The sequence below is a fragment of the Triticum urartu genome, chromosome 3A, assembly GCF_056163025.1.
Source record: "Triticum urartu cultivar PI428250 chromosome 3A, HENAU_Tu73, whole genome shotgun sequence".
In the NCBI taxonomy this organism is placed as follows: Eukaryota; Viridiplantae; Streptophyta; class Magnoliopsida; order Poales; family Poaceae; genus Triticum; species Triticum urartu.
Window position 1 is genome coordinate 678,028 of NC_141875.1, and position 17,288 is coordinate 695,315.

General features: G+C 44.7%; 1 protein-coding gene across 1 annotated transcript; it reads right to left on the reverse strand.

Moving 5' to 3' along the window:
• Positions 1-8,261: 8,261 nt before the first annotated feature.
• LOC125547437 (daphnetin O-methyltransferase 1-like) lies at positions 8,262-9,865 on the reverse strand. Its single transcript, XM_048711301.2, has 2 exons — positions 8,914-9,865; positions 8,262-8,740 (listed from the first exon to the last, which is right to left on the reverse strand). Exons 1-2 carry the CDS (start codon positions 9,604-9,606, stop codon positions 8,441-8,443), a joined length of 993 nt encoding a protein of 330 aa, XP_048567258.2. The 5' UTR covers positions 9,607-9,865; the 3' UTR covers positions 8,262-8,440.
• Between the last annotated feature and the right edge of the window lie 7,423 nt (positions 9,866-17,288).

The following is a 17,288-nucleotide window of genomic DNA, read 5'->3' on the forward strand; positions in this document are numbered from 1 at the left end:
GTCTTCCTATCCTAGTTCAGAAGCTGCATCTTTTTTCAATCCATGCAGAAGATTATAGAAGTTCAAACACGGGCATGGGATGAGAGAGGGAGGGAGAGGGAGAGAGAGAGAGGGAGGGAGAGAGAGCTAGGGGTTAAGTGCGAAACTCTAGAAGTGCTGAATGTGGTTCGGGGGGATTTTGCGGTTAAGTTTCGGGTGAGATCAAAGTTAGACGGGTTCCGATGGTCTTTGGTGGCTGTGTATGGAGCAGCCAAACCCGAACTAAAACCTGACTTTTCTAACTGATCTGTTTCGGATTTGTGGGGATGAAAGTCTTCCTATCCTAGTTCAGAAGCTGCATCTTTTTTCAATCCATGCAGAAGATTATAAAAGTTCAAACACGTGCATGGGATGAGAGAGGGAGGGAGAGGGAGAGAGAGAGAGGGAGGGAGAGAGAGCTAGGGGTTAAGTGCGAAACTCTAGAAGTGCTTAATGTGGTTCGGGGGGATTTTGCGGTTAAGTTTCGGGTGAGATCGAAGTTAGACGGGTTCCGATGGTCTTTGGTGGCTGTGTATGGAGCGGCCAAACCCGAACTAAAACCCGACTTTCTAACTGATCTGTTTCGGATTTGTGGGGATGAAAGTCTTCCTATCCTAGTTCAGAAGCTGCATCTTTTTTCAATCCATGCAGAAGATTATAAAAGTTCAAACACGTGAATGGGATGAGAGAGGGAGGGAGAGGGAGAGAGAGAGAGAGAGGGAGGGAGAGAGAGCTAGGGGTTAAGTGCGAAACTCTAGAAGTGCTTAATGTGGTTCGGGGGGATTTTGCGGTTAAGTTTCGGGTGAGATCGAAGTTAGACGGGTTCCGGTGGTCTTTGGTGGCTGTGTATGGAGCGGCCAAACCCAAACTAAAACCTGACTTTCTAACTGATCTGTTTCGGATTTGTGGGGATGAAAGTCTTCCTATCCTAGTTGGAGGGGTTTTTAATATTATCCGAAGACGAGAAGAGAAGAACTATGATAATATTGATGGGCGTTGGTCCCTAATTTTGATGACATATGATACAAAACCTAGCCCATTTGCTTAGACCTTCATCCGATGCTTTCTCATGACTATTTGTTGGCCTGCCCCTTTGCTTGTCCGGAGGTGCTAGCCCCTGAAGTGCATTCACACTCACGGAACCACCCAAATTATGTTCCTGGGTTGCACCACCACTTGACAGGACTGCAAGGTTGCCATTCCCAATTAACCTGCCTGCAGCGATCACAACCTGATGGTCTTCAAATCCGAGACCATCCCTCTTCTCTGTCAGTGGTGCACAACTCACCATTACTTTAAGGCCAGCCTACATGTGCTCCAACGCTTCAGCGGCAGCGTTCACCATTAGAGCTTTCAAGCCAACGGACATGTGCAAATGCTACAGTGCTAGCGTCCCACATCCTAACAACATCCATAGCCTGCACGTATAGAGTCGAATGCCTGCATGTGAAATACTTATGCATGTCTTAAAGAGGGTACACCAACTATCTGAACATATCAAGCTATAATTGAAACAAAAATACTCGCACTGTACACAAACCGCAGATAGTTAAAAGGCATATATATTACCCTTAGGACATGTAGCAAAGCATCCCTAATGCTCGAACTGTCCGCACTCGCACACGAATTCCGAACCTTATCCTTGATTGTTACCTCATAAACAACTGTACTCCATTTCTCACGTTTCACCGCATTGTTGTGCATTGTCACATACTTCTTCATCTTCTCAACCTTTGTAACATTGTATGCAGTAACTTTGATTAGGATTCGTCTGAACTGCTCGAACATAGCTCTAGTATACACTTTGCTTGCGTGACACTATCGCCATATTGGTTGTCCACGCAACACGGCCTGTCAATACCAATGAACATTCTGTTCTAGTTTGCGCACGGTGAGATAACAAGATTGAGTTGTAAGCAGTGCAAATATTCTGATTATGAACTGCAAATTAAATACACTAGCCAAACCTGCGAGGATAGTTTTCGGGGCGGTTCTTCCCATCATCTAGAATCGGGATTACCACTGATCCGCCCACATGACGTACCAGGAGCATACACCCAATGCAGCAAACCCAAAGCGTACACCACATGCACATGCTTTAGCAGCCGCCGCCACCATCGAACGTTGACCCATCTGCAGGAAAGAAATTCGTACCATCCTTGCCAGGCCAGCCATCCGTTGACGCCGCCTCGGTGCCTAACAATGCCACTATCTTGCACATGTCCATCATCATGCTTCATTCGTCCAGCTCCCACACCGCTCCACCGTGGACATGATATCGTGCAAGTCTCGTTTCCAGGAAAGCACCCAAGGTAACACAAACTTCAAGATGACACACTCGGAAGGGGAAGCGATGCAAGATCAATGCCATCGTCCGACCTTGCACTATAAGGTCTAGGCCTTGAGCTGAAGATGTGACCCGAGAGTTGAGGATGTCGAAGAGCGCCACGAGGACACCACGACATGAGAGAGAGAGAGAGAGAAGGTTCTCAATGAAATTTGGTTGGAAAACTCAAAACACATTTTGCAAACTTATCAATAATTAGTCAGTTGGTTATTTCTACCTTACAATGTTCACCGTTTGATTGAAGGTTGTTCTGACGAATGATATGAACACTTCTTTCAAGAGGATACACTGATAAGCGATGAAACCTGATTTTTCATATTTGTGGAGGATCCTTCCCGATGAGCTGGTATGATTAGTGGATATCTGAAATTAATGGATCATTTATGAGTCGTCATATCTGAATTTGCATGCACGTGCACTGTCAACAGCATGGCCACAAATGATGCAGTGGCCTGGAGGCGACCCTTGTCTGAATTGTTGTGGATATGCTGCACTTCACAGTGTTTTCTTCTACCACAGTAACATGAATGTATGATCAATGTATCCATGAGGAATTGCAGGTTTTCGTCGCCACAAAGGCGCACACATATTATAAAGGCATTGATAGTTTTGTAGCTTCAGGTATAAAACGACTAAGACAATTCTCAACTTTTATCTTAATTGTAGTTGATCGGTACCACATATTTGTTTGGACAGATGGTGACACTTTTCTACATTTTACACTACATTCATACTCACGTAGATGGACATAAAAAATGTGCCTGGTGAAAATGTGCCTTTTAGTGGAGTGAATTTTGCCAGATATGTGTTCTTGTTGTATGGTAAACTAAACTTTTATTGTAACTTCTACCTATCCTTGACAATTGCAGAATATTTCCATTGGGAAAAACCTTGATATGTTTCACATTAGCGCAAAGTTATTGTCGGCAGCACCGTAAACCTACATCCGATTAATGACATACCTTATTTGATTATTGTTGTTGGACAATTTTTCTTATTTTGATAGGATGCTCATGCTTATAGTTAGGTGGCGGCAAAGATTTTTTAGTTCAGATAATAAGCTATCACATTATGTCCCTGTTATAACTACTAATCCATGTGTTGAATGGAGGCATCTTTTTACCACTCACATATTATACTCTGTCGTACGTATACCTCACTCCGTTTGTGAATTTTTACCACGCCTCACATAGTTTACAATCTTAACCCATTTCATTAGCGATTTTCAAAAGTTCTCATCATTGTTAGGATATTCATTTTGTGTACCTCATTTAGCAGGCAGAGTGCATATTGCTCTCCATGTTCAGTACTCTGACCGGAACAACGATGTGGTTTCAGGCGCGCACATGCAATTTCCTAATAGTGGTTTGATTTGTTTTTTCTTTATTTCTGTTTCATAACTCAGTTTTGGTATGCTCTCTGAACCTGACGATAGTTTTCTTATGGTGATGGTACTAGAGAATAGATTAGTACAGGCGCGTTCTGGTAGTGCAACTACATGTTGCCCGTCGGCTCCGGCGGCGGCAGGTCATGTTTGGCATCACTAGGATCTTCATTAGCCTATCCCCGTGGGTAGTCCATGGTAAGATGCGGCGAGGGTGCGTGTGGCAGAGCAGACGAGTAATTTGATTTTCAGTTCAAAGTCAATAAGAAGAGGTATGAGAATAACTTGTTGTACAACTTCGATCATTTGAAAAAGTTAATTTACGGTTGGTTGCAGATTGTACAGAGGTATGAGAATAACTTGTTGTACAACTTCATTTGTATTAAATGGACCTCCCATCCCATTTTTTAGACATGGAGCTGTTTGTAGTTTATTTTTTCAAAGGAGGGTAAACCTACTTGCAAGGAAAATTTTCTTGTTATGTTTTCGAGTCAAACAATAGAACAATTGCTAACTTTTTTTATACACATTTTGTGTAGCTAAGTTGTTGATCGAGGGATGCTGATGGTGATGCTGGAACATGTTTCATTTTTAGGAATGCATCCATGGTCAAGTTTCCATAGACTTGCTAAAGTTAAAGAAAGATTTCCAAACGATGGTGAACTTCATATAATGTTGTTTATTTGCCTTTGAACTTATCAAGTTTCTGTGTATGTTTTTCTGCTACTTTGCTTGACCTTAACATAAAATATCTTTCAATAGGGCAATGGTGACTCCTAATTGTTGTAGTTTCTCACTCGTCACGAAGGTGGTCCATTTTTGTTGTTGTTGTTGTTGTTGTGCTAGGCATTATGGAAGGTGATGTTGAGACACACTTGTCGAGCTAGAGTAGGAGGAAATGATGGTAGCGAGCTAGGGGATACGAATGATAGACAGCGATGGAGATGATGCAACAAGTGAAGGAGAAAGGTGGGGGAATGTGGAAGGAGGGAGGGAAGCGATGAAGCTGAGAGAAAGGAGGGAGACACCAAAGGAGTTGGCATAGGATGAAAGTGAAGTTGCGACCCAAGGTTAGATCACCATCGTGTTGCAACTATTCCCTTTCCATCAATGCTCATGCCATTGTAATTTTTAAGTCCGTAACTTTGGCAGCTCCACACAATTGTTGTCGAGGAAGATGGTAAACTCATTTAGGATGATTGTTGGGGTTATTGTGAAGCTCAATGTTTGGTGTAGTCTGGTGTCAAAGAGGACTAGCCACTAGACACGAGTAACTGATAAATTTGTACAATCACTTCCATTTTTTGTAGGAACATGGGATGTAATTGATTTGGTAAAGAAAATGATAGAAGAGACTGTGCTTCATGTGGACCTTCAGGTGAAGGACAAATTACATCATTGTGACATCAAATAATTGTTCATCGATTCGTCACTTATGATGATAAATTTGCAACGCGAAGTACGTATCTGAAAGTATCGTTATTTGCTTTATCGGGTTTGCAAAATCTCACAAGCCCTTTTTTTGCGTTACTCACTTTTTGCTTTGCATGAGGCCGAAGGTGGGGACAGCGATGCTGATCCGTGTACGAGTGGGAGCCAGTGAGAGTGAGTCTGAAACTTAATAGGGGGGGCAAGATGACGATGGGGGAGGTCAATGGGAGGGAAGCGAAGCAATAGCATGCGACCGCGGAGGGTGGAGGCAGGGGGTTAGGCCTGCATAGGCCACGGGAAAGGAGGAAGAGACGTCATGGGAGAGGAGGAAGATGGTGTGGGAGGAAGATGAACATTTGGTGGCATACTCCTAAACGTTGGATATTGATATGCTAGTAAAAATAAAAGTGGTGGGCACAAGAAACTATTTTTAGGTATAGTTGCCCCTTAATTTATTTACCATCATTTGCTCGTAACAACGCATGGGCATTCTACTAGTCATCATTGGTAGTATGGATATTCATAGAAACCATACTAACAACATTTCAATCATTCTTGTTATTCAAGGATTTTATGCCAAACATTTTGATGAATTCTTCTTCTTCTACTACTCGCACAATTTTTTGATCCATCATCTTCTAGAAAGACTTTATAAAGATAAGCAAATTGGCACAACTTCATTTCCATTTTTTGTACTTTTCTTTTATAGACCAAACTAGTGAAAAAAAGAAACTAAAAGATTCAATTGCAAGATCTAAAGATATACCTTCAAGCACTCACCTCCCCGACAAGGGCGCCAGAAATAGCTTGATGTCTACTATGCAACTTTTCTTCTTGTAGACTCTGTTGGGCCTCCAAACGCAGAGTTTTGTAGGACAGCGACAAATTTTCCTCAAGTGGATGACCTAAGGTTTATCAATCCGTGGGAGGTGTAGGATGAAGATGATCTCTCTCAAACAACCCCGCAATCTTTTGTGTCCCCAACACTCCCAATACAATGGTAAATTGTATAGGTGCACTAGTTCGGCGAAGAGACGGTGATACATATTTTCTTCTAATGTCACCTAGATACTCCAATGTCACCACAAGTATCCGTGAGTCAATTATTCGATATGCATCAAATAGTTCCAGATTCATAATATTCAATCGAACACAAAGAACTTCAAAGAGTACCCCAAAGTTTCTACTAGAGAATGTAGGATGAAAACGTGTATCAACCTATGTGCCTAGATAACCCCAATGTCACCACAGGAATCCGCAAGTTGATACCAAAACATATATCAAGTGACTTAATAGAATACCCCATTGTCACCACTGGTATCCACATGCAAGACATATATCAAGTGATCTCAAATTCAAAATATTTAATCCAATAATAGTGAAACCTCAAAGGGCAAGACTCAATTCATCACAACAAAGATAGAGAGGGAAGAATACCATATGATTCAACTATATTAACAAAGCTCATGGTACATCAAGATCGTACCCTATCAATATGACGAGAGAGAGAGAGATCAAACACATAGCTACTAGTACATACCCTCAACCCCGAGGTAACTACTCCCTCCTCGTCATGGAGGCCAACGGGATGATGAAGATGGCCTCCGGTGATGATTTCCCCCTCCGACAGGGTGCCGGAAAAGGTCTCCAGATGAGATCAGTTCGGTACAGAGGCTTGCAGCGGCAGCGTGGAAGTTCTAGGTTTCTTTCTGGGGTTTCCCGATTTTATAAGAATTTTTGGCGTTGGTTTCATGTCAGGGGGGTGTCTTGTGGGACCCATCAGCTCAGATGGCGCGTGGTGGTGGTGGGGGGGGGGGGGGTTACCAAGTGAGCTGTGACTCCCCTGAACTCTGTATGGTCCTCCTTCGATGCTTCGTGGGTCTCTTGTTGTCCATAAAAAATCACAGTAAATTTTTATCGCGTTTAGACTTTGTTTGGTATGGATTTTCCGCGAAAGAAAAAATAGCCGAAAAGCAGAACAAAATGACACTGGACACTAGGTCAATAGGTTAGTTACCAAAATTATATAAAAGTGCACCAAAACCATACAAAATTATTGTAGACAGGGCAGGAGTACTTCATAAATTATAGATACGTTGGAGACATATCACTCATGAAGCACCGCTGGTGGATGCAGAAGAAAGACTGCACGAATTTCTCGGAGGACTTATGTAATTTCATATTTTTGTAAGGGCTGAGTCTAGTAAGTATATGACCATGGAAACTTTCCGCAAAAAGAAGGATAATATCACTAAAATGTCACATATGTACTAATGCACCTGAAAAGGTAACGGAACTCAACCAGTGCAATTAAACGAAAGCATTAAATATCAGATTTAAAACTTGAAGACAAACACATTCGTCACCATAGTGTCTCTCTAAACAACTCTTATCATTTTTTTGGTTACATCATTGCCTTCCCATGTTACTGGTTGATGAATACAAGGGAAGGACTCCAGTAGCCATAATGAACTTCGTGGATCTTTGTGATATGAGTAGCCTTTTCCCAATATTCTTCTCATATTTTTGTGAACAAAAGTAAAATATATTTCTCTTTCGAGAGTATGTGGCCATTGGACTTTCTCTTATATCAAACATCAATTTAGGTCCTGGTAGAGCATACACAATAATGCATACACAAACCGACCGATCATATAGTGCTTCTAGAAAGAAATGATGCACAGATACTAAAAACAATCCAAGCTTGTCAACTAAGAAGTTATATGATGATAACCTCACGAGTATAAGGCACTCCATTTAACTTTCTTCATCAGATCACATCATCCATATATAAACAAAGGAAAACTTCAAAGGTTTCTAAGAGTACGTCTTGCTGGACAAACTTCATAAGCTTTTGTGAAACCATTCATTGATAGACATGGAAGACATCTCATGCTCCCACTTGATAATATTGTAGTCAATATTGTACCCTGCTTTCTTGAAGAGCTCATGCCGGTCATACTTATTCCGTCAACGGCTCGTATTTGGAAGCATAATTAGCATGTACCCGAGAAAGAAACACACTCATTATATCAACATACATACACAAACAGACTTATTATTTAATACTTCAAAGAGGGAAAGATACAAATTAAAGATAATAGAAATTACAAGCTTGTCACTGTTACATGATAATATCCTTGCAAACATAAGGAACTCCCTTTATTTTTATTCACTGGAGTTCATCATCCACACATAAACAAAGCACACTGCAAGGGTACTTCAGAGTACGCCTTTTGGATAAACTTTCGAGAAAGGCTTCACTTGTAGACCTCAATGACACCTCGTGCACCGGGTTTCTTGATAATTTTATAGTCGGTGAACCCTGCTTTCATGAAGAGCTCACGCCAGTCATTTTCGCTACGTTGACGGCCTCTAGTGAACACAAGCATGAGCAAGTCCATGAGAGTCTGGGCCTCAAACATGACAGGCCCTAGTGATGGTTCGACCACAATATCAATGACAATCACCTTCCCTCCCTCCTCACGGGAAGGAATGGCATTCTTACACTGGGTAAGGATCTTCACACAATCGTCGTCACTCCAGTGGTGCAGCACAAGCTACGTCCAAAGAGTATATATATAGCCCAGTTATCCTCTCAATCAGTTGACTATGTAATTCTATCATTTCTATACCACAAGTTTTTAAATTTATTTGGTCATTGTTTTCAGTAGTAAAATAGTACTATGAAAATTAAGTCACCGTTCCCATCCAAGAAAAAATAAATACGTACCTTGAGCATCACGGCCTGAGCCTTTGGGACGGTGTGGAAGAGGTCACCGGCGACATAGTTGACCACACAGTCAGATGGAGTCTTTTCGATCACCTTGGGGAGATCCAGCACGGTGCACTTGACGTGCGGGTGGGCCTTGGTGATGGCCCTCGCCGTCTTTCCATCGCCACCGCAGCAGTCTGTCAGAGACTCGAGCCCCTTAAAGAGGTCATGGCACTCACGCATGATGGTGCCGATCCCCAGGTTGTCGTGGGCTTCCAGACCTTCGGTGACCAGCGCGTCGAGCTCCGGGTCCAAGGCCGCCGTGGTCTCGTCGAAGAGCGACGCGCTATGCACGTCCTCGAACACCGACGGCACCGGTCCGGTGACGTCCTTCTTGAACCAGTCGGCCATCCCCAGCGCGGCCTCCATGTAGTGCGGCGACGTGCCGGCGAGCACGAAGGATGTCTGGCTGTGGTGTTCGTCCGCAACGACATCGTCCACCAGGACGCGGGACAATGGGTTGAGGCGGAAGAGCTCCGCCCCCGAATCGTCCTTGCCGCCGGCGGCGAAGACGCCTGAGGTGACCAGCGCGCGCATCAGGCGGCCGAGGAACGGCTGCTTGCTTGCGGGGATGATCGAAACTCTAGATATGGACATAGAATGATTAAAGATTAGGATGGTTGAATGTATACTATGTAGAAGAGTATACATAAAAAATTTGAAACTTCAGATGGATAGTTGAATACCTAGTAAAGAAACTACTGAAATTGAGGGATCGATGAATGGATCAGGAGTCGTGGATACGTACTGTCCTGACGCTCACATACACGTATTAACCTATTGCCGGATGGCCGGGTTGCCGGCACGGCCGCACAGCGCAACAACAGTCTACCGAACTGCCGCGCGCAGCAGCGACAACAAGCGGCCAAGGTGCTTAGCGGCGGAGCGACGGGCCGACGATACGACGAAAGACGAACCGACGATTGAAGGCACAAGCCAGATCTTCAAATTAATTTGTTTCATATGTATACGCGTGCGCTGTGCGGCCGTCGTGGCTGATGCTTCGCTAATCTCTACCTAGCTACCTTTTTTTTGACTTTCTACCTAGCTACCTGATCGGGCCAAGCACATCTCATTTATTTTCCACACAATTTTTTCGTTATCTATTTTTTACTTATACTCTATATGTATACACATCATGGGCCCCCCTTCGGCCTGGGCCCTGGGCCGCCGCCCCTCTGCCCATGCCCCAGGGCCGGCCCTGCTCACTGCAAACTGAAAGGAGATCAAAAATTAGTTCCGTCGCCAGGACTTGGACTACGACGGATTTGTGTGCTATTTACAATGAGAACAGGGCTAGTTCGACAAATGTAGTTGTGATGGTTCACTGTGACGCCAACCACAACACCTTAGGCTCAGTCTGCAGTTCATGTGCTAGACTGAAATCTAGTTAATTACTATGGATATCTTGGCGCTTCTAGTGATACCAAAAACAAAAAAAAAATCTTCCCACACACCTGAAAGAATTACATCTAGCTAAAAACTTAGTTTGCAAGCACGAGACACTGTTGAGGCAATAATGCCAGGACCAATAATTAGATCATCAGTAGTTAACCGCCTCTGCACATGTCAACGGTCAACTGTCATATAATCAGGAGCACAACTCTTTTTTCCTTTTCAAGGCATACAAGGATATCTTGCAGTCATCGTTTAGAAGAAAATCTAGCCATGCCAGACAACCGAGTGTATAGGCCTATATACCTTTAGAAGAAAATCTAGCAACGCATGCGTTGATGTCTAGCTGGAGTGAAGGGTCTGGGCATGCCACAGAGCAAGGGGGCAATAGCCTGCAGAGTTGGACATGGTATCATTTATGTGCTTCCATTGGCTATGAGTGATCCTAGAACATGGTGGTGGGCGCAGGTCGCAACATTGACAACACCCGTACCAGCAACCTGCCTTTCTCCTGCCTTAGTCGGTTGCATTAGGGTGCACCCTAAAATTCCTGATGCCTCCAAAGCCTAGATGACCCATGACCAAGGACATGTGTGTCCACTTTTTTCTATTTTACGTAAGTGCAACTATGTATATCTATGCTATGTTAGGCCAGCGCGTCATAAGCTAAGGTCTCCACACGTGTATCTTGCGTGCTAGCTTCATAGGGTTCTAATGAGAGAAACAAGAGAAGCAAGCGGGGATATATATTGAGTCATATGAGTGTGATCTTGCTTGTTGCACTAGTAGAAAACGGGCCTTTTGTCCCGGTTCGTAAGGGTCTTTTGTCCTGGTTCCAGAACCGGGACTAAAGGGTCGTTACTAATGCCCTGACCCTTTAGTCCCGGTTCTAACCAGAACCGGGACAGATGGGCCTCCACGTGGCCTGCGCGCTGAGCCCAGGCAGGAGGGCCTTTGGTCCCGGTTGGTGGCACCAACCGGGACCAATAGGCATCCACGCGTCAGCACTTCTGTAGCTGGGGTTTTTTTGTTTTTTTTGAAGGGGGGGGGGTTGGGGGTTTTGGGGGGTTAATTTAGGTATTTCATATATTGTGTTAGATAGCTAATTAATAGAGAGAAGTGTCCTCTCTTATGTCCGTGCTTGGTCGTCCCTACGTACTATACATACGTATAGAGAGGACTAGACACGCTAGCTAGCTAGTAAGCAAACGAAGGAAACAGAAGATCGTCATGAACATATATGCATACAGAGAGAAGTGATATTGACCACCTCTCCTTCTCCGAGAGATTGGTCGAACAACAAGTTCTCGTATATCTATCGTCCGACACTACCGGCTACATATATACAATAATTATCTCTTACAAATATAATCTCCTAAATTATGGACGCATGGTCCACATAGTATTCTCCGTCTTCAGCGATCACGTGGTCAAGAAAGAATGCCGCCAATTCCTCTTGAATTGCTCGCATGCGATCTGGTGCTAGGAGTTCATTCCGCATCCGAAACATCTAATTTGAAGAAGGGGGTCAATACATATATATATATGAATGAATGGAAACTCAACACAAATGATGGTAATAAAATAAAATTGTGAATATTGTTATTTACGCACTTCATATTGTTCGGCAGAGTATCCGCCCCGCTCACAGGTCGTGTGGCGCATGGACTGGCAGACGTAGTATCCACAGAAATCATTCCCTTGTTCCTGCCACAACCACTTTACAAGAAATAGAGGTCAATCAAACTGATAAGCAAGAATGCCAAATGGTATTGATGAAACTAGCGCTTGAATCACTAGTAGATGCGTGGAACATGCTACTATAGTACTTACTTTCGGGTGTCTAAATTGCAGCTCCTTCGGCAGTCCCGGAGCTTTTCTGGTGAATTTTCTACAAACCCTGCCGGACAAAGAAAACAATTACTTGATATCAGGAAATGAACAAAGTTGCTGATATGGTGGATAATGATCGATTTAACTTACTTCTGGAGGATTTCAGTCATGTCCGGATACTCCTGGGGATCTTTTCGTCTAGAGTCCAAGACAGTTACTACTCCCTGCTCAAGTCTAATCTCTAGGAGAATATAGTGGTAACTGCGCACGCATGCATAACTCATCAATCACATTACTATAAGCTGGACCAATATATAAGGGAAACCGAATATGCACAAGACAGTAACACTCACTTGAAGTTGTAAGGAAAGAGTATTATATCTTTGTTTTCATTTATTTTGAATGATCGTAGCAAGTTGGCCTCGGTATCTTCGGGCCTTTTTTCAACCTCAGTTGCATCTATGAGATATGTGTTAACGAACCCAATATCACCGATTTGTCTTTTCTTCAATTCGGCGATCTTCAATCTGCATAATATAGTGAGGATAATTATAAATACATGCAATCAAAGAGCTGAGCTATATAGAGAGACTTAATGACAGAAGTAGTAGTACTTACAGACAGTAGCAGGTGACCGTTGCTTTATCGAGGGCCAATTGATTGAAAAACTGATAGAACTCCTCAAATGGAATAGAAAACAGTTCAATTCCAACGAGGTCATGCTCCGGCTTAACTCTCGCATACAAAGTACTCCTCCCCCCAGACTCTCTGCAGATTTTCAAGTACCAGTCATGCAATCTTCGCATCATCGTTGATAGAGATTTTTCATCTTTGACGAGAGGCTTCCCGTACTCGTATCTGTGTATCTGCACCTCCATGGGATCATAATGTACATCGTCGGGCAGGTAATCGTCAAGATTGCTACAACCGGGCACCATCCTCGGATCGACGATGTCGCTAGGCACCTTGAGCGGGGGGCACGATTGCTTCGCTTGTTCGCCGAGCTGGGAAATTTGTTTCCCAGCTGCTCGTCGTTCTTTCAGCCTTTGATCACTGACTGTACTTCTCGACCGCTCCGCTTCGGCCCATGTCTTTGCAATAATGCGCTCATAGTTGCCTTTCGGCGGAGACTTGGGTGGTTTTGCCAGGGCAGCCAGAGTGCGCTTCACTTTCACCGGATCTACCTTCTCCTCCAGAGGTGGATGTCTCTGTGCTTTCAACCCTTGAAACCAGCCCTTCACTTCGGTTCGCGCTATCTTCGCGTTCTCCTCCGGGGTCATCTCGTATGGTAACTTCTCTGGAGTCTTCAGAGAAGGACCGAATCTGTATGTCCTCCCGCCTCTGGCTGTACTGCTAGACGCCGGCAGAGCAGACGGAGCGACAGTCTTCTTTACTTGCTTACGAGGCGGAGGAGAAGGACTATGACGTGCCGGAGCAGCTACCGGAGCGGCGGCGGGTCTCTTCCGCCCTTGCTGACGAGGCGGAGAAGGAGGAGGCTGGCTGCTCGCGCGCGCCGGCGCAGGTGGAGTGCCGCCACGCACCGGAGAAGGAGCCGGCCGAGGGCCCTGATCGTCACTCGCCGGAGGAGGAGGCGGTGGAGGAGGCGGAGTGCCCTGACTCGCCGAAGGAGGAGGAGGAGGCGGAGGCGTCCAGTTCGGAAGGTTGATGAGCTCCTTCTGCCATAGGCATGGAGTCTTCAGAGAAGAACCCAGCCGAGTCTCCCCTTCTCCGGTAGGGTGGTCAAGCGGGAGGTCCTCAAATCCCTCCGTTATTTCATCCACCATCACCTTAGCATATCCTTCTGGAATCGGCCAGTAGTGAAAAGTTGCGCCGGGTTCATTAGGAAAAACAGAGCCAACAGCCGCCTTGACCTTCATATTAATCCATTGCGTCATAAGGTGGCAATTTTGAGCCTCCGTGATAGCATCCACGGGATAGCTGGCAGGAGCCGTCAAGACAAGATCCGGCTGAAGCAGCTCGGTGGAAGCCACGCTGCTTCTCCGCTGAGATGGCGGGGTAGCTTCAGGGGAAGCTTCGGCAAGTCGTTTGCTGCGATTTGCTTCTCATTCCTCTATCGCTTGTACCCTTGCGTGCAGCGCCTGCAGTTCGGTCTGCTGCACTTTTTTCCTCCTCTCGTGGCTTTTGTAACTGCCTGCGTCCGGAAACCCAGCCTTCCACAGAATGGAGCCTGGCGTGCCTCGTGTCCGTCCAGGGTGCTTAGGATTTCCGAGGGCCTTTGTGAGCTCGTCGTTCTCTCTGTCTGGAAGGAACGTCCCTTTCTACGCTGCAGCAATATAGTACCGAAGCTTCTTCAAGGGTATGTCAAGTTGCTCGCTCGTCCAAATGCACTTCCCTGTTACAGGGTCCAAGGTTCCGCCAGCCCCGAAGAACCAAGTCCGGCAACGGTCTGGCCAGTTCATTGTCTCTGGTTCGATCCATTTTTCAACCAGATCATTCTCAGCCTTGGCCCACTTAGGCCGGGCTACGAGGTAGCCACCTGACCCCGTGCGATGGTGATGCTTCTTCTTCGCAGCATTTTTCTTGTTTGTCGCCGACATCTTCTTACTCTTTTCCGATGTCTTGTTGGCCACAAATGCGGGCCAGTGATCTCTGATCTTCTCATATCTGCCCTTGAATTCTGGTGTCTCTTTTTTATCGACAAACCTATTTAGCTCTTTCTTCCACCTCCTGAATAGGTCTGCCATCCTCTTAAGAGCAAAAGACTTGATTAATTGCTCTTTAACTGGCTTCTCCGTATCATCCTCTGGCGGTAGGTGAAATTTGACTTCAGCTCAGTCCAAAGATCATTTTTCTGCATATCATTGACGTAAGACACCTCAGGGTCTTCTGTAGCCGGCTTTAACCATTGCTGGATGCTGATCGGGATCTTGTCCCTAACCAGAACCCCGCACTGAGCAACAAATGCGTTCTTTATTCGGATGGGTTCAATCGGTTGGCCATCGGGCGCGATTGCTATGATCTCAAACCTTTCATCCGAGCTCAACTTTTTCTTCGGGCCTCATCTCTTTACCTCAGTTGTACTCGATCCGGAGGGCTAGAAAAAAGAACAAAGACTTAATTAATATGTGTACATACCAAAACAATGAATGCATAAATTAGCTAGTCAGCACAGGCTTAACTAATATATATACCTGGCCGGACTCGGTTCGGTCACCGGAGCCGTCATCACGGTCTCCTTCTTGCACCGGCATTGGGTCACCGGAGCCGTCCTCACGTTCTCCTTCTTGCACCGGCATTAGGTCACCGGAGCCAGCTTCTTCACCCTCTCCTTCCAGACCATCGGTGTCATTGAGAAACAACGAGACGACATCACTTCCTTCTGCGATTATGTCCCTCAACAACGCTTCTTTTGCTTCGTCTCGGGCGGTGTCCATAGTTTCTACAAATATTTACAACATGGCAATTATTATTCAAACATGACAGATGGATATATTAGTGGCAAACGTAGATCTAGCTAGCTAATCACAATAAGGAATCATATTAATTAGTGGCCTCGACGCTGCTTCTCTAGGGTTTCGGGTGGCCTCGACAACGCTTCAAGGGTTAGGGGTGGCCTCGAGAACGCTTCAAGGAGGGGGTAATATCGACCCCCCCTACGTGTTGAAGCTATCGGGAGGGGGTATATCGACAACGACGACACTACATCTATGTCCCTCGACGACCCTCGTTCCCGATAAAAAAAGAGGAAGAAGAAGAAAAAAAAGAGGAGAAGAAAGAATAGAGGAGTAGAACTCCTCTATTCTTTCTTCTCCTCTTTTTTTTTCTTATTCCTCTTCTTTTTTTAGCCTCTTCTTCCTCTCATGTTTGAGAGGATCGCCGAGGGGTCGGGAGGTTGCCTAGTGTCAAAGGATTCAACAAAACCATGTCTTCATCATTAGGCGAAAGTAACAGGTGCATGATGGTACGAAGTTCTCCAAACTTATTTTGGAACGGAGTCCCAGATAGGATAATTCGCTTTTTGGTACAAAGTTCAGCAAGAACCTTCCAAATATCGTTATTTGGAAGGCCTTTGCTGAAATTCGTACAAAAATGCAAATTATCCTATCCAGGACTCCATTCCAGAATAACTTTGGAGGACTTCGTACCATCATGCCCTGGTTACTTCCGGCTAATGATGAAGCCATGGATTTCTTCAATACTTTGACACTAGGAAACCTCTCTCGACCCCTCGGCGATCCTCGACCCCTCAAACCCTCGACGACCCTGGAACCCTCGACCCCTAGACGACCCTTGAACCCTCGACCCTCGATCCCTAGACCCTATAGAACCCTCGAACCCTCGACCCTGAAACCCTCGACCCTTGACCCCTTAATGACCCTCGACCCTCTACCCTAGTTCCCGACCCTCGACCCCTTGGCAATCCTCGACACCCTCGTTCCCGATAAAAATTAAGAAGAAGAAGAAGAAGAAGAAGAAGAAAGAGGAGAAGAAGAAAGGAATAGCTAGAGGAGAAGATCGAAGAAAAAAAAGAAGAAAAAAAAGAGGAGAAGAAGAAAGGAATAGTGGAGAATAAGAGAAAATAGTATATTCTATTTTCTCTTCCTCTCCACTATTCCTTTCTTCTTCTCCTCTTCTTTTTCTTCTTTTTTCTTCTTCTTATTTATTTCTCCTCTTCTTTTTCTCTCCTCTTCTTCTTTCTTTCCTCTTCTTATTTTCTTCTTTCCTATCCTTCTTTTTCTAAAATTGTAACTTTTGCATATATAAAACTTTTCTAAAATTGTAACTTTCTATATATGAACAAAAAACTTTCTATGAACAAAAAAACATTTTTAACATATATATATTTAGCAAATTCTAGCCACATACATCACATACACATATACATTATAGCCACATACACATATACATCACATATGAACAAAAAAAAACTAATAAAACTAAAAAAACATATTGCAACATATGAACACAAACATATAGCCACATACATACACATACATTATATATATATATGAAAAAAAATTAAACTAATAAAAAAAGTGGTGGCGCCGGTGGGGCAGAGGGGCATGGCGGCAGCGGTGGCGTCGGCGGGGCAGGGCAGGGCAGGGGCGCGGGAGCGAGGCAAGGCAGGGGCGCGAGGCAGGTGC

Coding starts and splice junctions, on each gene's coding strand:
- LOC125547437 (XM_048711301.2), bottom strand. CDS start 9,606: ATGTATACTCTTCTACATAGTATACATTCAACCATCCTAATCTTTAAT. Junction 8,741..8,913: donor CTCAGGCCGTGATGCTCAAG/GTACGTATTTAT, acceptor CTTTGGACGTAG/CTTGTGCTGCACCACTGGAG.